The sequence below is a fragment of the Caloenas nicobarica genome, chromosome 20 (assembly GCF_036013445.1).
Source record: "Caloenas nicobarica isolate bCalNic1 chromosome 20, bCalNic1.hap1, whole genome shotgun sequence".
Lineage (NCBI taxonomy): Eukaryota > Metazoa > Chordata > Aves > Columbiformes > Columbidae > Caloenas > Caloenas nicobarica.
The window spans coordinates 4,211,963-4,238,932 of record NC_088264.1 but is presented as its reverse complement, the minus strand read 5'-3'; the positions used below and the strand labels follow the sequence as shown (position 1 = coordinate 4,238,932).

Sequence of the window (26,970 nt, the reverse complement as noted above, 5' to 3'; positions counted from 1 at the left end):
TGCATTGAATTATGGAAGGACAAAAAGCCGAGTATGGACTAAGGGGAAAAAACGCATGTTCTCATCCGAGATGTGAAGTGAGAAGGGAAAACTAATGAGAGATGTGCAAACACACTGTTTGAGATGGCAAGATCCTTAGTCAAGTTATTATATTATACTAACAGGCTTGTTTAGAAAGAGAGAGGTTGCTACAGCAAATGGAAGAGGAGGAGGAAAAAGTGAAAGAAATAGAGGAACAGGATTCCAGAAGCAGACCAGAGCAGGATGGCTTGTGGAGCAGAGCTCCATAAAACCCAAGGGCCACTTCCCTGGATGTGAACTAGCAGAGACTTTCAGAAGCTTTTGCATCCAGAGGTGTCAAATATTCACAGAATCATAGAATAGTTTGGGTTGGGAGGACCTCCCCAGCTCCCCCAGTGCCCCCCCTGCCATGAGCAGGGACATCTGCACCAGCTCAGGTTGCTCAGAGCCCCGTCCAGCCTGGCCTGGGATGTCTCCAGGGATGGGGCATCCACCACCTCTCTGGGCAGCCTGGGCCAGGCTCTCACCACCCTCAGTGTCAAAAATTTCTTCCTCATATAGTCAGGATCTGCTGACTACCTCTCCCCTACCAGTCAGCCCCAATAGGCCATTCTGGGCTGGAGACATCTTGCCCACCTTCCCAGCAACAAAACAGCTCTGAAATGTCAGTCACTTCAGAAAATCTTGGCCAGACTATATGGCAGAATTTAATGGTGAAATGAGATGACCAGCTTGTCTTCACCAGGCCCTGAGATCTTCCACCACAAAGCAGCATTCCCAGAACACTTTCCCCAGCCACATCAACTTGCGGAGAGAAAACTCTCCCAACCGGAAATGGCAAATTAGGAGAACATGATCTCTCCTCTGTGATGTCTCGCCTGAGCATCCCAGACACGCGCCACGCCGACGCCATCCCTTCAACCCAACCAAGACGGGAGCAAGACGGGAGGAATAGATAGGGAGAAGAATAAACAAACCTGAAGGACATATTTGTGGCATGACTCGGAAGGAAGAAAAGCAAAAATTTCATAGAAATAGAGCATAAAGGAGGGGGAAGTGGGACAGAAAGTCTCCTTCATGCACCCGAGTTGCTCGGGGGACACGGACTTAAAAATAATGTTGATTCCTGACCTATGATATCTTGGAAAAATAGCCCCAAACCCTTCCAGACTGTCCAAATTCCTAGAGCTGACGTCAGCCCTACTCAGAGGGATATTCCCGCCTCCCCTCTTCTGGAGACATGATGTTTTTCTGGCTGTCGCCTGCCATTCCCTTGACACTAGCAACATTTTTTGTCAACCCTTAATTATAAATAACAGTAATTTCCTTCACTGAGATATTTGAAGGGTTCAGGGTTGTGTCAGGAGTAGGGGATGCACCAAGAGATGCTCAGATGGGTTGGATGGAAAAGGAGAGGAAAGGACCCCAATTTCACCCACTACAGCATGGAAAGCGCAAATATCCTGTTGGCCTTCCCCAAGACATGAGCAAGACCAAAACAACTTTAGAATGGGCAATCCTCAAATGTGGATTCCCCTCAATCCACGTTTACCACTGGCATCCTTAGGTTAGACAAGGAGCACATAACTGGCGTCTTCGCCTGTCGCTTCCAGCCAAGGTCATGCTCTCTATCTTCTTCAGCGCTTCTGTGATTTTCCCCAGAGGGAAGGCAGAGCAGCCTTAGGTCTCCACAAACAGCCTAAATGACAGCCTTCTCCTCTGCTCCCCAAATAGCTTCCCAACTCCTACTAGACCAGAGTATTTCAAACTAGATGGTATTTACAGCAGGGCCGGCACTGCAAGCTAGCACAGAAACACAGGGAAGGCCAGAAGGACACATGAAGGCACAGCTATCAGCTAAGCAGGAAAAAAAAACCCCACACCACACACAAAACCAAAAAACAAAACTACACACCACCCAAAAAACCCGAAAAAACCAATCAAACAACAACAAAAAACACAAGACCAACCAACCCAAAGAAACAAACAAAAAATAGAAAACACCACAAAAAAAATTTTAAAACTCACACACACGCAAAACACACAAAAAAACCCAACCACACAAAGAAAATAGGGCAAAAGACAGAAGAAAGGCAGAGAATGGCCAACTGGTTTGCCAGATTCAAAGCAAGAGGTTTTTTTCCCAAGAACATCCAAAACTCAATGGCAATCATGTAGCTTCATGGTGGTACCACCTTGACATACACATCCCTGGGAGAGTAGAGCTTGCAAGAGCATATGCAACAGTAGATAGAGGTTAGGGATGGAAGGGCCATTATTAGAAATGAGCATATGCATGAACACCATCTGAAATGACAGTATTTGAGGAAATGAGTCCAGATAGAAGGGCATCCCTCATGACAGGTGCTCACCAGTGATAGCATTGACTTAAAGTTGTGTCGAGTGACATTAGCTGACAACTTGACTCTAAGGCAGGCTTCGGCACCACACTGCGAACTGCTTCACTTGTGGAACTCATGGTCAGCCGAAAGCAAGATGGGGAAGAAGCCTGGACCTTGTATTGTTCTACAGCAGCATGGTGGAACCTCACTGATGCTTTTGTGGTCCTGGTGCTGGGTCAGGAGCACATGGCTCTATGTGGGACATAACGATGTGCTGTCATTGTGTGACGTTTCTTGCTATCAAGAAAAGGAAGATGAAGTCCAGCAGCTTAAGTGACTGTGTCATCATAGACTAGTGGAATCAGAGACTATGTGCAGATGTAGAGGACCCCACGAGGTCATCTAGTCTGACTCTCCTGCTCAAAACAGGTCTAATTAAATTAGGTTACTCAAGGCCATATCCAACTAAGACCTGACCAGCTTTGAAGACAGGGGTTTCACAGTTCTTCTTGGTAACCTATTCCAGTATTTAATCAGCCTCATGGTAAAAAAAATTCCTAATTTCTAGTCCAAACGTCTCATGTTCCAACCCACAGCCATTGCTTCCTGTCCTATCATCAAGCATCAATTCTCAGATTCCTGCTCCATTTTCTCTGTGTCAGCCCATCACATCAAATGGGAAAGCCATCAAATGACTACAGCTTTGCATGGAAACCTGTTACTGCACTAGACCTTACCACACTAAAGACCCAAAACTTCCTTTCTGATCAGCTGAAAAAATCATGCTCCACACATGATCACAGGCCTCCTTGGAGAACCCTCACATCCTTTTCTCATGCTTTTCCTTGGACAACTTGGTCCTGGCCCATAGGGCAGACAGCATCTTCCTACTTGTTGCTGTAAGTCAAGCTTTGGGCTGGCTTGGTGAAAGAAGATGACCTGACACACTCTCGAGAGACGAGCTGTTGTTGCTTTTCCAGGTAGCAATTTCTGGCAGCAGTGACAGGACCACCGCTGGCTCACAGGTGGGGGAGTGGAGAGGATCTGCTAATCTATGGGGCAGTAAAATGGACAGTCAAGTTGTAACACAAGCCTGATGTGGTTTAAAGTAGGAGAAGACCAGCAAGAGTGGCACTTTTTAGTGACAGCCATATCATAACAGGAAGCCTTTGAGCCATGAAGTTGGCCATTACCTCTGAAAGGCAAAAGGTGGCACTTCCAAATGAAAAGCAAGGCCAGCATGTCCCCGGTGCAGTACCATAAATCAAACTGAATTATCTGGGTATTGAAAAGGATGCAGTGTGTAACGCCACAGGAATTCCACTGCAATTCTAAAATAGGAGTCTTTTCCCTGAAGACGTTTCAGAGGGGATGTGGGAGTGGGGTTGGGTGGAAGCTGTCCAAGTGCCCTCCATGGACAACTGGAAAATACTTGAGACCCAGCCAGCTCCAGCTGACCAGCTAACAGCCTAATGAAGTCACAGGGGATTCCTGGCTCTGCTTTCATGTCCTTCGCCCACCGCAAGGAAATTCCTCTTCCTTCTCCCACCAAGCCAGGAGGGTCCCTTTTTCACCAAACCTATGCTTGACAAACAAGGAATCCCTCAGAGTTCCCAGGAACAAGCACCAGTCTGCAATAACATTTTGGATGTGTGGACAACACAGTCCCGCAAGGCTGCAAAGGGTTAACACAACACACAGCAACCTTGCTTCTGAGGCAGGAGCCACAAGTCAACCCATGAAGACAGGTGCTGAACCAAGTGGCATGAGTATTTTCAGAGAGCAGGCCCTCTAAACTCTCCATATCATCAGTGAAGAGAGATGCTCCTCCAGACGGTGAGTCAAAGTGAACACCTTCCGATTCACCCCACCAAAGGACTCCTCTCCATGGCGACTCTGTAGCGGGAGGATCTAAAGAGATAATCATCCAGGCTTGGACTCTCTGCTTGCATACATGAATCCCCCTTGCTGCAATTTGTGAATCCTCATCCCTGTTCCCAGCACATGAATTCCCAGGTGATGCTCAGCCTTGCTGTCCTGCCCTGCCACAGGCAGACAAAGCACAACCCCACAATGTCATTAGGACATGGTAACATCTTAGCACAGCATGCAAGCCAAGATGGTTGGCTTGGTCTGCCTCCAGACTAGACTGACAGTGGTTCTCACAACCACAGCTGCCTCACGCTCTGGGTGTACCTGCCCTGAAGTTTCTGGCATTAATGCAGCTGGGGGGGTGTTTTATTTTTAGGAAAAAGCTTGAGTCCTTCTGTACTTGTTAAGACTACTTGCATCCCCATGGCCATGGTCTAGGAGCTCTGACTCCAGCCCAGCACTATGCTGGTATGCCACAGACATCATTGCCAACATCGTGACAACTTGACAAGGCAGCAACATCCAAATGACTCTCATCTGGACAGGCTTTGGTAATCGAGCCAGACACAAAACACATGCCAGAGGTGAAGGGAAGGGACAGCCAGACATTCCCCTGGGATCATGGGAGGCACAACACTGCCAGAATAATACCCACTGTAGTTCTGAGGAGTCTCTCATCAGCTTCACTGGATGTTGGACTCCAGCCAAAGAGCATTTGTGTACTCAAGCGGTGAGGGCACCACACACGTCTTGGACATGTCTGGAAAAATCCCACCTCTGAGGCACTGACAGCATGAGCAGAAGAACAGCCTAGGAAGAAGCCATCACTGGCAGCACTGCTCAAGAGACAGTGTAAAATTTGCATGAGTGGCCGAGTTTTGAGATGTCAAAGAGGGCGACAGGGCAAAACACTCCTCCAGGAGGGCCTTCAGGATCATGGGTTTCCCTTACACACGAGCAATTCCTGCTGGATTCGGAGGTGACCCTCAGCCTCCATGTGGGAGGTGGGTTTGGCTTTGGGCCTGAAGCAGTAGCAGATACTGCAGGGTCAGAGTGTTGTGCTGGCAAAGCTGCAGGATGGGATCAAAAAGACAAATTGCAGTTCGAGACTGTGACCCTTCCCTATAAATTTCCTGGGGAAATGGACCAAGAAGGCTGCAGATCCCTGGCATACAGCAGGCAAGCTCCCAGTTACATCAGACGGTGCTACGCAACTTCTTGAGGTCAGATTTGGGCAAGAAAGACAATAACATTAGTGTTAAACCAGGAAGCCCTGCAGTGCATCTTGCCCTGAGATAGGCTGAAGAATAAGTGCTACTAACAATGGCACAGCCCAGCTATTCCTGGAAGTGTTTGCTAAAAAGTTATTCACTAAATCGTCACTGAACCAGCCAAAGGCAATGCTATTTTAGACCTGGTTTTGGTAAGCAGTGTAGAAATTATGGAAGAGCTGCTGAGAGAAAGAAAACTTGGCCTGAACTAATAAAGAGTTGATTCAGATTAACTTAAGTGGAGGGATGAGCACAGATCTTGAACTAAGAATTGAAAACCAGGACTGAGCAGCAGACACTGCTGCATCCCAGACGCTGGAGAGAACGGGGCGAAACGGGAATTCCCTGAAGGCAAGCTGACCCCAGTGAAACTGGAGGGGGCGGGGGGGAGGCGGAAAAAAGACCCTTTTAGAAATAAGAGCAGCGACAGGAGGAAGGAGCTGATCTGCTGAGCAGGGAAGGTGGAGCTGAAGCTCAGCATAGTTGAGATGCATCCCTGGACAAAACTAACGCATGGTCTCCACCTTTATTCTGGAATGTGAGGCAGAACTAGAGTTCCCTTCCAGCAGGGCACAACAAGATTAAGGGCATCGTCGTGGCTCAGAGCTCAAGACATAGGGAAAAAGGATGAAGTGCAATTTGGGCAGGGTGGAAGATGAAATGTTGAGGAGGTGGCAGTGAGTTCCAATTCTGAAAGGGGTGGGATGCAGTGATACAGAGCAAGGGGCAAGAAGCAAGAGGGAAGAGTGCAGAAATGGAAACATTCATAGATAAATACAAATCATTGGATGTAATGAGACATTTGCAGCAGGAGCCTGGGGAAATACAACCCCAAATCCAGAAGGAACAACCACAGGGCATATGACTGGAGAACAGCTAAATTGATACAGGCACTGATGTATACAGATGTGAAATAATGAGACAGGCTGCTCTGGTTGTCCTCTCTCTTAAATTCACCTGCAAATTTCAGCAGACTTTTAGGTATAAAGGTCTCCATGTTATTCTTTTCACTCTCCTACCCCATCTTTCAAAAAAATTGTGGAAATGCATAAACACAAGGACTGATGTAGCCGTGATCACCCAAAGGCATGTAGAAAGGACATGCAATGCCCTCTCTGGGCAAACTCTGAATACACTGCCCAGGATGCCAAATTTTTAACCAGCTGCCTGCACTGAGAGATCCCAGACCTTGCTGGTGTGAGCACAGGCAAAGGCACGGTGCACTTGGTGGCTGCTCTCTCGGGAAGCCACAGTCAGGCATCAAGGACTCATCTTTGCCTCTGGCACCACTCCAGGGCACCTGACTTGAGGAAACCCACATTAATTCCTCCCCACCAGCTTGCTCAGAGGCTGTTTGCTTTTCTGCTGCACTCTGGTTTCATCCCTGGACCTTATCATAGCTCTTTTGACAGCTCACATGCAGGGCAAGGGACCAGTTTTGGGGCTGGTTGCACATGGCACACTGGTACTCATGTTTTGGCGGTTGACCTGAGGATGGTTTCCCCACTAACTTGCGTTGAATACATGATAATTAACCTTGCAGCACGGTGGGCACCCTCAGAACACCCATGCCGATGGGTGCACGGACCCCAGCAGGTCTGACTACCCCTTCAGATACAGCCTCCTTGTGTGGCTTCTAGCAGGAGGTTTTGCCAAATTTGAGGCTTCTTTGAGGATGTTAAAGCATCTGCCTCATCAGCCCCCATGAATTTTGACCAGCACTGCAGGAGTGGGGACTTACCTCCCATGCTCCTCTGAAGGGACAGGGATGTTCAGTGGCTCTTCCTTCAGCACAGATTAGTCATATGTGCATCAGATGCTTGGATCATTGGAAAAAAAAAAAAAAAAACACCAAAGCAAAACACAACTGGTTTCATGATGTTTGCACCCTCAGGCCAAGGCTGGCTTACCACCTCCGTTCAGCTGCTGGCTGCCACCCACATGCTGGGCATCACAGCCTGTCCAGGGCCTCTTGGGATGGCTCTGCTGGGAAATCCACTACATCTCCATGTGCCTATGTAGGTTTCCTGGCTATAACTGAGGTACCACCATCCCTAGGACATCTTAAGAGGAGGCGAGTTTTTTCAGAACCACTCATTTAGACCCAGGCACCAGCATATTGTCCAATTTACATTTCAATTTCCCCAAAAATCCAATGGTTATGACTACTTGATAGACCTATAGTCTCTCCTGAGCTCCCAAAGTAGTCAGTCCTGCACTGCAGAAAGCACCAGGACCAACCATCAACAATTCCAGAAGGTCCTGGTGCCTGACACAGAAACCATTACGTTATGAACCTAGGAGAAGGTCCCACATTCGCTCTAGGGGTAGAAGTCTACACTTTGCCCCAGGGACAGGAACCCACATGTGCCTGTTTGCCTGCCTCGAATTAATTTCTTTTGATAAGGAGGAGACCAATTCACCACATTGTCTCCTCTGTTCCCAGCCCAAGTACCATCTAACATCACCCCATTTCTGGACGGGAAGGGGCATCTTTCTGCAGTGGCCTCATGGAGGAGGCATCTAGACAGGGCCCCATAGCACAGACATCGTCCCCCAGCAAGAAAGGGCTCGGAGAGGTGACAGGGCAGTGGGACAAGGAGCTCTGGGTCAGGATCAGGCCCTTGCAGAGGAGAAATCCTGGGCTGCAGTGAAGCTGATTGAAGGAGACGTGAAAGGAGACAAACAAGGGGAACGTGGCCTCTGGCTCGGCAGGGACTACCTGACCTCTCCTCCACGGGGGCACGGCAGCTTTTGGCTGATGCCGGCAGCCAGCCCCATGTCCTGAGAGTTGCTGCTGTCCAGCAGAAGCGGTAAACGGCAAAGTCCTAATTGGAAAGGGCAACTGGATCGCAAAGCTCCCTCCTGCACTTCTCTGCGCAAACAAGACAGGGGAGTTGGGGCTGCGACCCCTTTCTCCTGCACTGTTCTTCCCCCATTCTCGGTGTCTCCCCTGAAAACTGCCCTCGGAGGGGACAACAGCCACGCCGATGGGTCCCAGCCTCCTGAGGTGACCTGCCAGAGCCCTAACCCTCCATCACCAGTGCTCCTGGTCTCACCTGCCATGCATGGAAAGAGCCACCAGCAATGTTATGGCGGGTACATCTACTCTTCTCACCCCTTCTCCCCCGCATTGTCAAGCCAGCCTTCCATCTCTTGAGCTAGAAAGTAGCTCAACACCCCCACAGCCTGCTTTAGGGTCCACCACCACACCAGCCCTAAGGGTTCCCTTCCCAGGGCAGGAGCAACAAGCTGGAGGATGGAAGTCCTTATCTTTGCAAGGCAATCTTCCCAACAGCTTTCCTCACACAACCTCAGAGGTGCGACACCTCTGTATAATTCAACATGGAAAACCCTGCACCACCAAGAACAGACCCACAAATTCAACATTTCTTACAGCACTTCAGCCCTGAAGTATCATTTGGTTCTGTCAAAAAAAACAAAGCTTGTACACACTCAGAAGTTAATACAAAAGAAGCCAAATGCTTCCCAAAAAGCTCCCACAGGAGGCTGGCTTTGAGCTTGTGTTAGCACTACCAATTCAATCCATGAACCTTCCTTTTCATCCCCGCAGGGAGGACAAATCCATGCAAGTCCCATAAACTTCCTGGCTTGTGTGACAATTCTTGTGTTGCTTAAGCATAATGGGCCATCAACTTTCCCCTGGGATAAATTTGTCCCGGCAATTTGCGTTTTAGTGCTCTACATCGTGGGGGAGCTGATAGCATTTGGGGTTTCTTTTAATGGGAGTCGGTAGCCATGATCAATTGTAGAAGCCCTATTTCCACGGAAATGGGTATTTAATAGATTTTTGAAAATGGTGGCTATTGACCCAAAGGGCCTTAATGGCTTAAAAACCATCTGATTGTAGTACGTGAGAGTAAATGCATATGATTTTCAGATGCATACTGGAATAGGTAGTAAAAACCTTTTTAAATTGCAGGGACCTGGTCAGTAGGGAGTTTCCATTTGCTTGTTTGGCCTTTCTATTTCTATCAGTGTGAATCATGGCCTTCTCTTCCTCAGAGAAGCTTACCGTTTCCTCATGGCTGAGATCATCTTCAAACATGCGACCCATCAAGGTATGGGGATGCCTTTCATTAGATTTGGTGGTGATGCAGTCAGGCTTTCAGAGCGGCTCGGCTCCCAGCTGCTCTCGTGGTGAAAGCAGAGGACACATGGACCATCTTTCATTCTCCCCATCTCTTTCATGTACTCCCCATTGCTCCCAGCAAGAGCTCCTTGGGAGCTGAAAAGCCACACATGCCTCAGATTCCTGGGTTTAAACTCAACCTGCAGGCTCCCAGTTGACAATTCTACAGTGAAATTCCCAACCAGAAATTTTGGTTTATCCAGGGCTAACGTGTACCAAAAACATCAATAGGAGTGAAATCCAAAGGAATGTACTAATTACTAAGAATTAATCCTGGAAGAATACAATCATTTTGGTTGGAAGAGACCCTCAAGATCATCAAGTCCAACCAATAACCCAACACCAGCACTAAACCATGTTCCTAAGAACCATCTGTTCAACCCCTCCAGGGATGGTGACTCCACCGCTGCCCTGGGCAGCCTGTTCCAATGCCCGACAGCCCTTTCCTTGAAGGAATTTTTCCTAATATCCAATCTAAACCTCCCCTGGCAGGGGACTAAACCCCAATATTTATTTCATTATGTCTGTGAGCACTGACTGAAACCACCCCATCCCAACCACTAAGGCATATATTTAGGGTTATCACCCACACCAGTTCTTCAAAGTCTACAAAGGCTCAGCACCTTGTGCCCATCACAGAGGCAGCTGCCCTCTTCTGCTAATTGTTTTCATGAGCCTTCAGAACCATAGGTGGCCAAGACTTATCTGTTTGAAACCAGCCTGTAGGTTCAGCCATTGCAAAGAGGAGCACCCAAGCCACACATGTGCAGGACAGCAGGGCTGCGTATGTGTCACCTCTGTAGAATAAGCCAGACAAAAATCCACATACCTAAAACCACTGAATATTCAGACACATCTGTCCTCCTGCTTCAAAAACACAATGAAGCAGGAACCAGAGGGTTCAGAGCCAGAGCCTCGTCAGTGGAATAAGGAGACAAATACTGCAGGTCACAGCCTGCTTCCACCCCAGTAAGGTGTCTCCCAGTGCCGTCCCCAAGCAGGCCCATAACACAGTGTCCTCTTTTGCTTGCAGCAACATTCGCCTCCACCCCCTGAACCCCAAGAGCATGCAAGGAAGGAGCAATGCTGCTGGCCAAGTGCAGACTCTGGGCACAAACCCCAAGGCTTACAGGTGCCTGGGTGATAGAACCCTGCTGAGTTGGGCTTTCCACCTGCACCCAGCACTGACCCCTCACTCTCAGCAGGCATGAAGGAGGCTCAGACCATCACAGTGGCCTCTGAAAACCCATAGTCATCCCACTAGAGTATAAGCCTGGCCATCTGCAAGAGCACGGACTCAAGAGTATAGCTACAAAATTGGGAAGATATTGCACACCTACAGGGCTGCACGAGGGCTGGCGGAAAGCCTGGTCCTCAAGAAGGAGAGAGGAGACGTCATCCCAAAGCATCATCCCTGAAAACAGGGAAATAGCATTGGCTGGGGGAAGTTCATCAGAAGAATTCAAAAGGAGGAGAGTTAAAGAATTGTTTAGGAGAAGGGAAGGAGCCCTGGCAGGGAGGAAGGCAGCAAAGCAGCTGTGGGGGAAAGGAGGGAGCCCAGCATCACCCTGGGTTGCAGAGGACCAGAGCCCAGCTCCAGCAGCATCCCAGCTCCTGCACATACTGACACAATTTGGACAGGCTCACTATCCACCCTGCAAGTGCTCACCTTTTGATAACGCTGATGCCAGCTGGCGAGGTGCTCAAATTATGCAGAGTACATGCAAGAAGCACTGAGGGAAATGGAGAAATACATTTACAGCCCCTTGCAGTTTTGCAAGGCAGAACTCAAAATTGGCAAGTTATTCTAGAGCAAGCTGCAAGCTAAACAAAGCCAGGTATGGTTTACTTTCTGCCTGGATTGTTTGCTTCAAGGAAAAATAAAAACACCCCCAGGCCAGGACCAAGCACTTTTGGCCTCTCTGAGGTTGCACAGATAAGCCCTGTCCCATCTAACCCACAAGACTAGATCTGGTGTAAATCAGCTTTCTCTTACTTTTTGCTTGCAGCAAAAATACAAAGCAATATTCCAGGTTTAGGGACGTCTTAAGATCTCTGCAAACAACTCAGTGTCCCTAGGACCCTGAATTTCAGTGCCCGTTTTTATAGCACAGTTCATGATCTGCTGAGGGAAGGCAGAGGGGACAACACGGGTGGGGACAACAGTCCTGGTCTCCCCAAGCACCACATGGTCTTCACCACTTCAGAGCCTCAGGGCCAGAAGGCTCAGCAAAGCATGCCGGACAGAGAATTATGCAAGTGAGAACATCATTTCATGCCTTGCATTTAGCCAGGACCAAGCAGTTTCATCTCCTTTCATTAAATGCTTCTTTGTCCCACCCAGGGACAAGGAGGCAAGAGACTAGAGCCCCAATGCCAATAGCAGCACCTCATTGCTGCACGACTCGGGGGGAACAAGATGTCTAAGACTGCTGTGCCTCAGTTTCTCCAGCGGAACAGCTGGGATTACCCTCACCCGAAACACAGACAAATGTCTGCAAACATCTTAGAAGACAGTATTTTTGCTATGCAGTGTTTTCAAAGGAGCTTGGAGAAGTTAAGCACCCACATCCCACTGCTGTTCAATGGAAAGCAAGTGTCCAGGTTTTCACTAAGTACCTCCTCCTCTCCCACCCACCTGCCACAGCATGCTCCACTGTAGGACAGATGAGAGATGGTGGGAAAGAGGGAGAGGTACTGACTGCATAAGCATGGTGGAGATGACCCTACAGCACATGTCCCAGAGCGGATGTGCCACGCTACCGCCCAAAGCCCATCTCCAGCCAAAGTGCTGGCGCAGATGTGCATCACCACCATCTTCAGCAGCAGGTCTCGGGAGGCAGAGTGCATGTGGAGCTCTGTGCTAGGACCAGTCATGACTGGAGAGAAACACAGACTAACAGGAGGCAGCTCAGTCCTCTCCTGAAAGAAGGCATGGCTGGTGCAGAGGAACCAGATCATGAACTGGTTTCTGCATGGGTCGGGAAGGTAAAGCCCCTAGCTTCAGGTCGTCTCCAAAAACTGTTCTGGTGACCAGCAGGTGACAAGAGAGAGTCAACTTCTCTTCCTTATCCAGCCTCCCTGACTAATAGGGCAGCAGAAAATGAAACAGACAGTGCAAGGCTAGGGAAGCATTTCTGATGATGCTGAGATGAGCCCACAGCAGGATGCAATGCACATGTCCATCAGCAGAGAAAGGGTGGCAGGAGACCAGGGTGTCACCTTTCCAGTCTCTGGCCTGCCTCATCTCTTCAGACTGAAAGCCTCGAAGCACAGACAGGAGGAGGACCCTTTCACAGGGCTGACAACAGTGGAAGAATTTGCTGAGCAGAGATTATTGTCCCAGAGGCATTAAGCTAACAGCTCCCAGTTCCTCTGCAAGAAGAACCACACAGCCCTGTGGTCAATAAACCCCTCTCAGGCACTCTTCACTATGACGGTAGTGTCCAGTCTTGCTGCAATACATGAAACTCTGCTATACTCACTCTAAACTTCTCACCGAAGGGCAAAAACTTGCAGCCTTCATATTTGTCAGGAAAGGGATCGAGACAGAGTAAAAAGAGAAAAAGAAATCTATTCAAGCCAAACATCTCCCTCCTCCTGCTTTATATATATATATATTATTTTTTTAAAAAGGGAAAAACCAAGTCTTAAGCCTCTAACTTATTTTTAGGTCCAGGCAATTGGGTGTCCCAGCCGGAGTGCAGTGCGCAGAAGCCAGCATTCTAAAAATGCCTTCCTCGTGGATATAAAAAGGACACAAGATAATTTATTGGGGGAGGTTTTGTAATGTAATGATCATATGTTAACCACAAACAAACAAACAAATCCAAGGCTGCCTCTGGTCCCCAGCGCAGCTCTTGGCAGGCGACAGCCACAAAGGCTGAGCATCCTCACCCTCCCCAGAGCCTCCCAGCAAAGTCCTGTGCCTTGTGCCATCTTGGTGCGTTTGGGCTCTGCCAAACCCATTACTTTTCGCCCCATCACCCACTGCATGGGGGCGATTTGATTTCCTAAATAATGGTGGCAGCTGGGTCAAGAAAAACCAAAAGCAATATCTTCACTTAACAACTCCAATGGCCACAGTTCAGCCTGCCAACCCAAACATGGGCTAAATCATCCCAAAGATCCTGTCCAACACCAAGCTGGTGGAGTCCCACCACATGACTGCCAAGCTCCTTGCGACTCTCTCATTTCAGTTCCTGGGGTCTCACCAGCCTGGCCTCGGTCTTGGCCGAGGTCCTTCACCCATGGGCAAGGGTATGGCTGGATGAGGAGGAGCCCTGGTGGGGGCTGAACATCAGCACAAAGAGTGACCCCCCCCCGCCAAGCCCTCAGACACACACTGTTCCTTCACAATTACCATCTCAATACAATCAGCCCCCCTTAAGTGAGCCCTGGGGACAGTAGTGTTTGCTAGAACAATAGCTCACATCTGGGACAGCTGTTTTCCCCAAGAGCACCCAGGCTGCCCACAGCTGCTGGGCAGGGATCCTCTCCCCTCACTCACACGGGGATCATGTTCTCCCTCTCCTGTCCAGCAGCCACCCCCAGGGGACCTGGCAGGTTCCTTGAGGAGCCACCCAACAGCTCCACTTGCAGGAGTGAGCAAGACTCATCCTCCAGCAGAGGTTTATTGGAGATTAATGCCCAAGCCTTTACCTTGGGAAGAAAAGACGTGCATTACTGTAGATTTTATTTCCTACTTTTAGCACCCCAAAACACATGGAAGAAGCTGTTTTGCCTAATGCCAAATCCAGATGCTGGGAACCAGCCCTTGTACCCAGACACCTCCTCACCTTTACGTTCCTCTTCCAGCCATGCACTTCTGCTTCCCTGGAGTAACACAACAGACCTCCAGTCCCAGCGCTATACAGAGCCCTCTGCTCTCAACCAGTGTCCCCGAGACCTTGTGCTCCTCTGAGAGACTGTCTCCACCCTGGAGCCCCCAGCACCCCCTCCTCTGCCACTCCAGACCTCCTCGTGGACCTCTCATCATTTGAAGTTACAGCCTACAGCTACCCTTTCCTCCCCATTACCAGCCCATGTGGGAGAGGTTATAACCTCTTTCTCTCACATCTTTTTGAGAACAAAAGCACCAAAGACCTTCAGGATGCCTGACTCGTAGCCTCACTTATGAAAAGATTTGAGAGACACAAGACAGCTCTTTTCCAAGAGTCTGGAAGGGTTGCAGGAGAAAACCAAGAGACCAGCACATGCAACTTTTGAGAAAGACACAAGATCAAGACACATAAGGCAAGGAACAGCCTTCCCAGCAAGAAAGGAACCAGAAAACACAAACAGGAAGGCTAAGTAAACAATATATATATCACAGAGAAAGTGAAGGTAGCAGGTGGAAAGCAAGGTGTGCAGATCCCCAGCATTATCCAGAGGTGGCACAAATGTAAACACATTGCAGAGCCCACTAAGTCACGCTGACCAAGCACACAGTTCACGCATCTTCCCACCACCCTGAGTCCTTCCTCCTGGAAGAACTCAGAGCTCCTCACTTTTGGCACGACGCACCAGACACTTACTAAAGGGTTGCTACATGCCAAATACTCTCCAGTGTACTTTGATCGAGAAGGACAAAAGCAAATTTAGGGTCTTCAGCCCTAAGCCTGGTCTCCGGGTGAGCTGAGTCACCCAGAGGCACTCTCTCATGGATGTAGCCTCCAAGTCCCATCACAAGCAAGCAGTTTGGTAGACATTCTGCCCTCTGATACAATGGGCTCTACTGAGGACAATCCCTTCTACCTTTGCCACGTTTTGAAATCGGTGATCAATGGGAAAACCCAGAGAGAGGGGGTTTTCTACAGTGAAAGAGTAAAGGGGTTTATGAGCTCAAGTCCAGCCACTCTCACGAAACTTTAAAGCATCCACCAAGAAATCGTCAGGCTCCAGTAAAAAGCCCTGTTAATTACTGCACCTCTCCAGCCGCAGCGCATCCACTAGAGGAGAAGTGACAACCTCAGCAGCCAGTGAACCCATCACTGTCACCTTTGAAGCCCCTAAAGTGCCCATCTCCTCATCACCACACTTACAAACCCCGAGACTTGATTCCGTCACTTGAGACTTAGTCCTTCGGGAACCACCAGGCCAATATTGGGATACAGGCCAGTAGAACTCCAAGATATGCCAGAGGGAGCTACAAAGCAGCCAGGGCTCAAGCCCTGAGCAGGGGCACCTCCTAAACGTGCTCCTTCATGGGAGCATCACGCAAGCAGATAGTATCTTCCACTCCACACCTCACAGGCAGCAAGTTCAACAGCACACAGATAACACATCCCTCCATTTGTCCCTCAAGTGACCAACCACCATAAGCAGCAAGTGAAGGTTTCTACAGACACCTACAATCCCTACTTGAATCTATGCCCTACAACAGTGTTGGTGATCTTAGGTTGTTCTCAAGACTTATAAATTTACAATAACGTTACACATACCTTCCATCTTTCACTGTGAGAAAGATCTGCTGAGGGTTCCTGTAGCAAAGGAACATGGAAGGGAAGTAAGCAGCTAATTTGAATGCTGTTTTACCCTCTGGTTGGGATTAAGGTGTGGGTGTGTCAGTTACTGCCCCAAAAATGATATCCTGGCCCCACCTGATCTCAATTTTACACCTTTTATGCTATTAGTCCAACCATGTTCAGCTGAACATCTCCTGACAATGGGATGCCAAAGTGCCAGAGAATAGCTTGGAGTGATTTGTTCATTTTCCGGGGCTTGTCCACAAGAGACACTCGGTGATGTTAATCTGGATCAGCTTTTGAAGGCACAGCTTAAACAGCAGGAGGCTCCCAAACAGCCTTAACCCAATTAAGCGTCCTTCCCTTAGGATGGGAGGCCAGCTAAGCTTGCATCAAAGCCCATCAAGTGTCCCGTTAATCAGGTACCCTTCAATGTCACAGCTGTGGCCATCCCAGGGGAGTCCACCAAGAGGCTGGAGAGACCTGGTCATTTTTTCACTTCCTTTTGTCACTTTGGTTATTTCTGCCGTTCTTTTGGGTGGTGAGATGGAAGGCCCAGCAGCTCTGCCCTTATCTGCTTTGCTCTCCAGACTCCTCTCCAGTTTTTCTTTTCACATTAACTGTGTCACACACCAGACTAACTGCCCGAGGGGGACCCTCACTGAGTGTTAATTGCTGTTAATGAGCTGTTGCTTCTTTCCTTCCAAGAGCACCAATTACAACGGCACTCAGGCACTGTGAGAAGATGCATGTCTGCAGCAAATTAAGGCACATTTTACTCCAGACCCTGGCATTGCACTGCCAGAAGCTCTGGCACATGGTTCTCCAGCAGGTATGACTGATAGAGCAGCATCCAGCTCTCCTCCAGCTACAAAGAGCTGCTGTTCACATCAAAGCACCGGGCCTCTGTTGTGCCACCTTTCTGCAGTTTGTCACATCTAATTTCATGTTATTTCTGCCATTTTGGCTTCCACCCTGCAAATCCTTCTGTAAATTCCCCCGCTGTCCCCCTCACCATCATAGAATCATGGAATGGTTTGGGTTGGAAGAGACCTCCCAGCTCCCCCAGTGCCCCCCCTGCCACGAGCAGGGACATCTGCACCAGCTCAGGTTGCTCAGAGCCCCGTCCAGCCTGGCCTGGGATGTCTCCAGGGATGGTTCATCCACCACCTCTCTGGCCAACCTGGGACAGGCTCTCACCACCCTCAGTGTAAAAAAATTCTTCCTTATGTCTGTACTGATCATAAATGTTCATTTAACACCTTACGAGCAAACCCAGAGGTATTTGCCCAGCGGGAACTCTGCCTGAACACTCTCCCTGGATTAAGGTTGCCTGCTCGTGTATTTTGGGATTCATCCACCAGCTTTGGGGGAAAAATATCAACCTGGCCGTGTGCTTGGACAAGCTCAAGCTTGCCTTGGTTTTTCCCAAACCCATGCTACCAATTTCCCAGTGGTTTTCCCACAAACATATCTATTCTCCTCCAGAAGCCAGGGTACCCTCAGCAGGGATGAGCCCAGGTGTCCACCGGCATTTCTGAAGAAGCCAGCAAAAGACAGCTCAGAATTGCTCAGCAGCAGCAGGATTCCACTCATGCCCCCACACTTCCCAAATGCCAGGCACACCGGATTCCGTTTTTCAGAGCTTAAGCTACAAACAATCAATCTTGTCTCCTGTGCAGGCCAATGAGGTCTGCGGAAAGAAAATTGCAAAAGATTTCTTATTTCCCTAGTGTTCCCATTTGCCCATTCCTTTCCCACAGAAGCAAGGTTTTTGCTTTATTTTGTTTTGTTTTATTTCTTTCCCAACTTTCTTAGGAAAATCCTGACAAATGGAAGCCCTGATTCATACCAGCAAAAATTTGGCCTTTTTTAATTTAAGGTGGAGCCCTTCTCGTCTGAGGATGAAAACATTTCTCTAACTGCACACAGAGGGCAAGGACCAAGCTTGTACCCTGCTGAAGCCAAGGCTGAGTGGCATTGGATGCTCATGGCCACCACGAGCCGAGAGCCGTCCTGCAGGCAGGAGAGGCAGCATGCAGGCAGGAGAGCTGCTCATCATCCCCAGGCTAGACATGGGGAAGAAATTTTTTGCACTGGGAGTGATGAGACCCTGGCCCAGGTTGCCCAGAGAGGTGGTGGATGAACCATCCCTGGAGACATCCCAGGCCAGGCTGGACGGGGCTCTGAGCAACCAGAGCTGGTGCAGATGTCCCTGCTCATGGGAGGGGGGGCACTGGGGGAGCTTTGAAGGTCCCTTCGACCCAAACTGCTGTATGATTCTGTGATTCTATGCTCAGGAAAGCACTGCCCATGCTTGCACACAGGGATGGGAAACGGGACATGCAGGTACAGGGTGGCAATGTTGGCTGTCACCAAAGAGACTTCCAGGGATAGGAAAACATCTTCTGGGGCAGCAGAGAGAAGCAGCTGGCTTGGGAAAAAAAGGATTTATAGCCACAGCCTACCTGGTCCCACACCCAGGAAAAAATAAAATAAAATATAATAAAATAAAGGAGAAGGAAGGAGATCAAAGGAGCAAAGTGTCCCTAAGACCTTCCGTTGCAGCTTTTCTCCCCAGATGCTGCCATCGTGCTGCACTGCTCTGGTGGCCACCTCTGCTCATCGCCAGGAGCCAGCAGCAGGGAATGAGCAATTTTCTCTGACATCGAGACAAAAACGACTTAAAAAAAAAAAAAAAGCCATGACTTTTTTTTCCCTTCCCCATCTCCGGACAGAAAGCACATTTGGCAGAGCCCTGAGCACTGGAAGCCATCGGCAGGGCCGCCAGCACTTCAGAGGCTCCGGGAAGGAGGGCAGGCGTGTGGAAGCCACTGACTATGCCAAGGACACTGTCCCCACTGCCCTGGGGTCCCCCATCACATGGAGGGGCTCCCCCTCTCCATCTCGTCCCAGCTGCTGCCTCCAAAGGGTCCCAGGGAGCAGAGAGGTGCCCTAATGCTGTGCAGGGCATCTTGCACCTGCGGCACATGTGAAAGGCACACGTCCTCCTCTGTCACTGAGCAGCCACCCCATGCCTTACCTGAAGAGGGGGATTTGCTCCCAAACCAGCATTTGGCTTTAAGGTTCAGGGTCTGCTCAGCCCCTGCTGGTGCCCAGCCAAGGGCATCTCCCCAGGGGCATCGCTCCCTGGGGTGAGATTCAGGGAGGATCACGCACACTAAAACCCATCTTTCCAAATCCTGCCACTCACACATACAGCATCACCTCCTTTTCCCTACCCCATCACTCAGGCAAAGATATTTTGAAAACAAATGGAGAAATCAGGATTTTAGACATATCCAGGGAAGGTGGGGAAGGGCTGGCAATCCCCCTGCTATATCCCTTGCAGGGGGGCCAGGGGACACAGTGCCATTTGCATGGGGTTGCTCTGCCCATGCCAGGGTGCCCACAGCCCCACTGTTGCATCGCTGGAGACCAGCAGCTCTGCACTGGGAATCCCCCTGCGGGGAGTTCTCCTTCACCCTCTACTCATTTTGGGGGGGAAAAACACTTAATGGCAGGGCGTCACAGGGGTGCCATCCCACACTGTGGGATTTACTTGCCCTCAATGACAAGCATCCCTGTCCCATGGGAAAAGACCCCTCTGCCTTCTCACCCTGGAAAGTGGTGGATCAGAATCGACATCCAGGTGCAGAGTGGGTGTCAGGGAGAGGGTGCACCCCATCCCTCGGCGTGCCACCCCCCCCACCATAAACCCCGCACCTACCGCTGGGGCGAGTCGGGGTCAAAGCAGGTCTTGGCCACATCAGTGAACCGCGGGTCACAGCAGTCCCCATCGTCAAAGTCATCCAACATGTTGTTGCACTCCATGTGGCAGATGCCATCGCGGCGCTTCCAGGAGAAGCAGCGGCCGGGCCGGCGACAGTCCCCACCGTCATAGCCAGTCAAGGGGTGGTCGCACTCAGGGTCGCAGCGCTCGTTGCCCACCTTGCTGGGCTCACAGCCCAGAAGGACGGTGCGGCGACGCAGGGAGGAGTTGCGGACCTCCAGCAAGCTGAGCTGCCAGGAGATGTTGTAGGGTCGGAAAGCTTCGCTCAGCGCCCGGTGTTGCCGCCAAACCTGCTCCTGGCTGACTGTCGGCCGCCCGCCGTCGTCCTCCACCAAGTTCACCACGCGGTACCGCACCACCTTCCCGCTGCGCAGCGGCCAGTGCCGGTTGTACTGGGAGACCAGCTCCACATTGTCGCAGGCAGTCTGCCCGCAGGTGGGGGGACCCAGCGGCCGCAGGACAGGGGACGGTGGGGATGGCAGCACCCGCTGCTGGGGGAAGGCGCCCTCCCGAAACGGCACCCAGCGCTCCTCCGGTGTGGCGAAGCCAGCGGCCAGAGCCAGCCCTGCCACCCCTCCGGTCACCCCCTCTAGGAAGGTACGCTGGAGGTGGGGTTGGGACAGGGCGCTCTGCCACAGGGCTAGCCTGGCCAAGTGTCCCCGGAAAGCGTGCGCGGTCCCCCAGGCATCCCCCCCCAGCAGCAGCGTGCGGCAGGAGGACATGAAGGCGCTGTGCAGAGGACCCCCCTGCCCACCAGCATGGCCAACCCGTGCCCCGTCCACGTAGAGGGACATCCACCGTCCGTCATAGGTGGCAGCCAGGTGGGTCCATGCCTCAGGGCGGTAGCGGTGGTAGCTGGTCACCTCGGTGGCAGTGGCTGCCCGGTCCGTGCGGAGGGAGAAGAAGAAGCGGGCGTCCTTCTTGCCGCCCAGCTGCAGGGCACGGATGCCCAGCGCCCAGCCCTTGTCACTGGCCACGTGCGAGCAGTTGTCGAAGACACCTGCAGCAGGGACGGGGATGGGGATAGAGAGAGAAGAGAGCTGCTGAGGACCAGAGAGCATCGCTGCTCCGCCCTGGAGCATGAGCTGGGTCCTCAACAGTGGGACAGCTTTTGGCAGGACTGCGAGGGGGCTCCTGTTGCTGCTGCCACTGCCATGGATAAATCATAGAACAATCTGGGTGGGAGGAGACCTTCAAAGCTTATCTAATCCAACCCTCTGCCATGAGCAGGGACATCGTCACCAGCTCAGGTTGCTCAGAGCCCCGTCCAGCCTGGCCTGGGATGTCTCCAGGGATGGGGCATCCACCACCTCTCTGCGCAACTTGGACCAGTGTTTTAATACCCTCAAATGAAGGCTGGGCAATGGGTGCTGGACCAGGGGACACCCCAGACCCCATCCAAAACCATTTGGATGAGCAGGTGGCATAGCCAGCAGAGGTGGCAGAGGGATGGAGAGGGGAGGAAGAGTGCAGACAGGAGGCAAAGCCGAAGAGCAAGGAGTTTCTGACCTGCTCTCCATAGGAGCGCTCCTGTGGGATGAGATTAGAGGCCAAGCTTTTTATCTGCGGGCCAAAGCTTTTAAGAATTAGAGCACAGCAACCCAAAGCAAAACAGCCTCCTCTGGGGACTCCTTCCCCAACAGCTCGCAGGCAGATTTACAGCTCTCCTTTATGCTCCAGTTTTCCTCCCAGTCATGCATCCAGCGCGGGCAGGCGAGGGTCAGAGAGGGGGATGCACTGTCTGCAGCCAGGCGGGTGCAGTCCTCAGCCCCTGAAGCTTTCCCAAGCATAAATCCATCTCCAGGAATAGCTTTAGGCTCAGCCCTGTATGCCTGAGCACGTTGCAGACCTGTGCTTTAGGCTGAGCAAGACCTGGAGCTTTGCCGGCTTTCCCCGAAACTCAGGCTGCTGAGTGGCCGTGGTGCTCGCAGGTGCTGAATGCCCTTGGGAATCCATGGCCACAAGGCACTTAAATATTGGCAAGGGCAAATGGACCCACATACTGCTTGAAAAAAATGTTTCTGGAGTCCTAAGTCACCACAGCTGGGATGTTCATGGGGTCATGAGCTGAGGTGAGCATCTTCTGGGAGCTCCTGCTCTCCCACTCCTCACCCTAAAAAATTGCTTCCAGGTGCAATGGTGCCCTGATGCTCCCAAAACCTGCTGCCATGCCCAGAGGCCTTTTTTATGCTCCTGCTGTGATATTTCTTATGCTCCAGGCTGCCTTTCCCTGCTGCACAGGTTCTCCTGCCCCTCACCATGCTGCCCCCATCGCACGCAGAACCTGCCCATCTCCATGGCATCACGGCGCCACGGGCCAAAACAAGTCACTGCTGCCCTGTCCTGCTGCCTCACCTGTCCCTGGGGAGGCTCAGCACGATGCTTTGGGGAAACTACCTGCCACCAGGATTTCAAAGAGGTAGAGATGGAGAGGAGCAGGAGTTCCAGGAGGAGCAGGACCTCCTGGCTTTCATCCAGGGGATGTGACTGAAACCAGGTTATCGTGACCCCGCATCTTCCCCGCCAGCCCTTGTAAATGTGGCTGGCAAAGGTCACGTCAAGCCCTGCTGCACCCCAGGAAGCAGCACCCCTCCCTCCATCCATCCCTGTCACTGAGGACGAGATGGGTGGTGGCCTCTTGGCCGTCCCACAATCGTACCCAGCCCGGGCGTGGATCCCTGCCACCGCTCACTACAAAGCCTCCGTGGGCGGATGGGCTTCGGCCAACTCTTGTTTTCTGGTGGATTGTGAAAGTGAAGCAGAAAGAGCAGGGGAAGCTGAGATGGGGAGAAGCCAAAAAGCAGGAGGCCAGCAAAGGAGCCTTGAAGGGATGAGAAGGCAAAGCTGGAGAGTGCTTTTGGGCTGGGTTCTGGCTGAAAGGTGCTTAGACCTGCATGCTCAAAAGCCATCTTCTAGTATTTGGTCCTTGCTGGGGCTGAGGAAACAAGGCTTGATGTCTCATCTCTTAGGAAAATTCATGCATTTCACCTCGAAATGATCTAGAGTGCCCCAAATTTGATTAAACGCTAAGAAAAAAAATGCGGTAAACGGTGTCAGGAATGGAACAGCATTCTAGGGGGAGTGTGAGCAAGCATCCTCGCAAACCCATCCTGAGGCCAAGCCAAGCCTGGAAGTGCCTGATGAGTTCAAAACTGTCCAAAAGAACCTTACGTGAGCCTAAAACCAGGTCTGTAGGCTTCCTCAAAGGGATGCAAGTAAGGCCAAGATCAGCTCTACAACAGTAGAACAGTGAAGCAGAGATGTCCAGCATCAGGTCCTGACATCTCACAAGCATCTCCACCAGAAACCGCCAGTGGACCAGTTTTGAGAGCCTGAAATTTGCCAAAGAACTTGATATTTTGTCATGGGGCAAACTAACCAGGAAGGGAAAGAACTGTTTGTAGAGGAGGTGCAAGGTAATCTCCTCAGCGCCTGTAAGAGCAACTCTGCCTCTGCTCTGCCAGGTGAGAAAGGGGAGCTCTAACCTGGTTTGTGATGTTTGTCTGTACTTAGGGTGATAATTTGGGGGTTTAAAACAAGAGTCGTTTGCAACAGTAGAAAAAATGGAGAGGAGGTTGTCTGCCAGGAAGAGTGTTCGATGGAGAAAAAGCCTCCAAAGAGATGAAGTGCACCTCTGTGTAAAGGCTACACTCAAAGCAGCATTTTCCGCCATGGGAGCCAGGAGCTTTGCAGCACAAGGAATAGTTCAGCCACACTTTGAGACTCAGATACCAGGGGAAATTAGCTGCTAAAGCTCTGGAGGGTTTGACACAGGCCAGGAGCACAACAGCCAGCCTGAGAGGGTGGTCACCCTTCAGGGCTTGTGCTGGTGAGCATCTTGGGGACCTGAGGAGGGCACCTGGACTTAGACACAGCAGAAGTCTGGGACTGCATGGTGAGGGATCTTCTGACCCAACAAAACCATCTTTGATCTCAGTAAAAACAAACCTCAGCCTGGCACAAGGAGAAACCCCCTTGGGGTTTACCAGAAGCAGATCAAGTGTGGATGGAGGGGAGACAAAAGGAGGAAAAAGAAATTACGTCACATGAAAGGACTATCATCTGCTGCTCAAAATGAGAAGGACATGGAAGACAGACCACTCTCCTTCCCTGGTGGCAGCTGTGGCAGGGCACTGGGGTTATACCCCCAGCAGAAATCCTCCCCGTGCAAGAAGGGCTAAGAGGGATGAAGAGCCCCACCAGGGTGGCCCTAAAGGCAAAATCTGACTTCTACAGGAACAAAGCCTCAATTCCTGAGCCTTAAATCCAGGCAGCACCCACACCACCCAGCAGGACAGCTTGCTTTGCCCAGACAAAGCTGCTCAGCCTGGCCTTACTTCCCAGGCAATGACGCTAGGAGATGCTCAGCTCTGCCCTGCTTTCCTCCCGCCTTCCCTCATGCACGGACACCTGGAGCATCTCCAGCTCCTCCACAGCTTTGGACCACCTCAGTGCTTGGTCTGCTCTCTACCGACAGAGCAGGAGCAGCGAGTTGGAGGCAGATTCAGCACTTGCCGAAGGGCTGGCAGCCGCCTGCATCACCTGCTAGCACGAAACGCCCAGCAACCCTGGTCTGTCCCTCCTTTGCCACCCGCGCCTGGGGCCCCGTGGTCCCAGCTGCAGGGAGAGGGTGGGAAGCGGTCGGTGACTCAGGCAGCCAGAGGTGCCTGGGGCTGACTCAAACCCCAGAGCACGGAGGCTGGGGGATACTACACGGGTGAGTGTCAGCGCTCACAGGCAGCACTCTCAGCACTAATAACCATCCCACCCTCCACAAGGAAGTTAAAAGAGATAATTTGAAAAAATAATTTGAAGAAGACAAAACGCTGGCTAGCTGGGAAAAGTAAACCCCAGCACCTGCAGGCCAGACCTCCAGATGCAAATAGCTCTGCTGCGATGCGATGGCTGGGAAGTGTGCTCCACGCATCCCGAGCTGCTGGACTCCAGTGGGAAGGTGGACAGCGAGGTGAACACTAGGTACACAGCTGCTTTCCCCCTCTGCCACCCAGCCTGTCCCTCTTCCCTCTTCCAGAGCAAAGATGCAGTTGTTGCCCCAATAAGCCATGGAGATAAATTAATGAAAGGGGCCAGGCGGTGTATGAAGCAGAGTGGGGGTTCAATGCAGGGATTGCAAGTGGAGGGAAAGTCAGGATAGAGGGAGGGTTTCCCCAACGAGCTGGTTGGCCAGGATGGCACAGAAACACAGCAGCCCCCGCGCTGTTCCGAGAGGGACCCCAGGCATCCCATGGGAGCAACACATCTTGGCGCTGCCACCCATTCCCAGCCCTGCTCAGCATCCCCACACTGCCCTGCTGTGCTTGTACCCTGCCACAAACACCCATCTTGGTACAGCCACATGAAGGAGGTGACATCTGCCCTGCGCCGTGCCCGTCCGCTCTGTCTCCTAAGGCTCTCCATCACCTGCCTGTTTCTTAGTTTGGTGAGGTGAAGGGGTAACTCCCGGTAGAAAAACCCTCTGGGGTCTCCCTCTGCCCCGGGGGGCCGCTCTGCAGAGCCCTCGGGGCCAGGTGCCCGGGGTTTGGCGGGGGGAAGATGCTGCCGGGGCCGGGGCTGTGCGTGCGGCGCGGCTGCCACCGTGCGGCCGCCCGGCCCGGGGACCCGTCGGAGCCGGCCGGGGCGGGTCGGGAGCGCGGGGACCCGCGGCCGCTTCGCCCGGCGGGGAGCCCCGGAAAGCCCCCGACGTCCCCGCGGCCACCTGGAAGGAGGAATGGGGTGGGGGTCGGGCAGAGCGTGTCCTTCAAAGGAACTTCACAGCTCCTGGCGGGAGGAGAGGGAGAAACTAAATAGGAGCCGGAGGGGCCGGGCTGCAAGGACGGGGCGAGGGGGAGAAGAGAGGGAAGGGGATGTTTTAGGGTTTGGTCTCAAGGGAAGGAGGAATATTTCACGCCTGGGGTGCTGAGGACACGGGTGGGGACGCGGGGTGTCACTTGCCACAGCGGAGAAGGCAAGGCGAGCCCCTCCACGGGGGCTTGGGGCGGGGGGTTGGAAAGTCGGGTCCCCATCCCTCCCTGCCTGCCCGCCAGAGGGACGGAGTTTACCTGCGATGATGGCCGGGTTGCTCTGTCCGCCCTCCGCCTTCACCCACACCTCCAGGGTGAACTCCTCCCGCGGGATGGCGGGCAGCGCCTCCGGCCGCGCCGCCAGCTGCTCCCGGCCGCCGGAGAAGTACAGGGCGGGCAGCGACCGCTCCCGGGGGGGGCTCGGCACCTGCGGCTCCGGGCCCCGCAGCTTTTCCCTCCGCACCTGGCTCTCCGCCTCGCCCCACGGCTCCTCTTCACCTCCCCCGACTCCCCGCGCTCTCCGTCCCCGCGGCCGCCCGGAGCCCGGCGGGGTTGCAGCGCCGAGCACCCCGGGAGCTTGCGGGTACAGCCCGTAGGGGTGATGCGGGGGGGCGGCACGGCGGCTCGGCCCCTCCATCCCGCAAGCGGAGAGTCGCGGGGATTCGGGGGGCCGGGGGTCCCCGCGGGCCAGGCTGAGCAGCGCCAGGAGCAGCGCGGCCAGGGGGGCCCCGCCGAGCAGCATCCTCCTTGGGGACGAAAGGGACCGGGGGGGCTGGCCCCGGGGGATGGGGGCGCTCAGGGGGGCGGCGGGCGGCAGCACTGGGGCATCCTCCCCCGGCCCCCGCCGCAGCCGCTGCCCCCAACTTTTCCCCGGCACCGCTCTCCTCCTTTCTGCTCCCGAGGGAGGAGGAGGAAGAGGAGGAGGAGAAGGAGGGTGAGAGCACCGCGGTGGGGACCCCCCTTTCTGCCTGCAGCCGGGGCTCCCGGGGCACGGCGGCCACTCCGCGGCTTCTGTGCGCTGCCCGGCTCTGCCTGCGGGAGCGGGGGATGCGTTAGACGCCCTTATCTAGAAAACCCCGGGGCGCTCCGCTCCCCCCCGCCAAGGAGGGGTGTGGAGGGGGGGGCTGCTTTATTTAAAGATGATTATGTCCAATCTAATAAACCCCGAGCGGTGCATCGCCCTCCCTTCCCTCCGCCCTCCCGGGCTCTGCCCAGGATGCTGGCAGGGAAGGGATGCGGAGGGGACCCAG

At 52.5% G+C, this 26,970-nt stretch overlaps 1 protein-coding gene across 1 annotated transcript in view; it reads right to left on the bottom strand.

The window, feature by feature from the left end:
- Window positions 1-26,462, bottom strand: part of PAPPA2 (pappalysin 2) — an 89,732-nt gene extending 63,270 nt beyond the window's left edge. Inside the window, exons 1-2 of the mRNA XM_065649067.1 lie at window positions 25,979-26,462; window positions 19,857-20,919 (exon numbers count right to left, since the gene is read on the bottom strand). Coding sequence (XP_065505139.1) covers window positions 19,857-20,919; window positions 25,979-26,462 — 1,547 coding nt within the window. The remainder of the gene's footprint in view (window positions 1-19,856; window positions 20,920-25,978) is intronic.
- Between the last annotated feature and the right edge of the window lie 508 nt (window positions 26,463-26,970).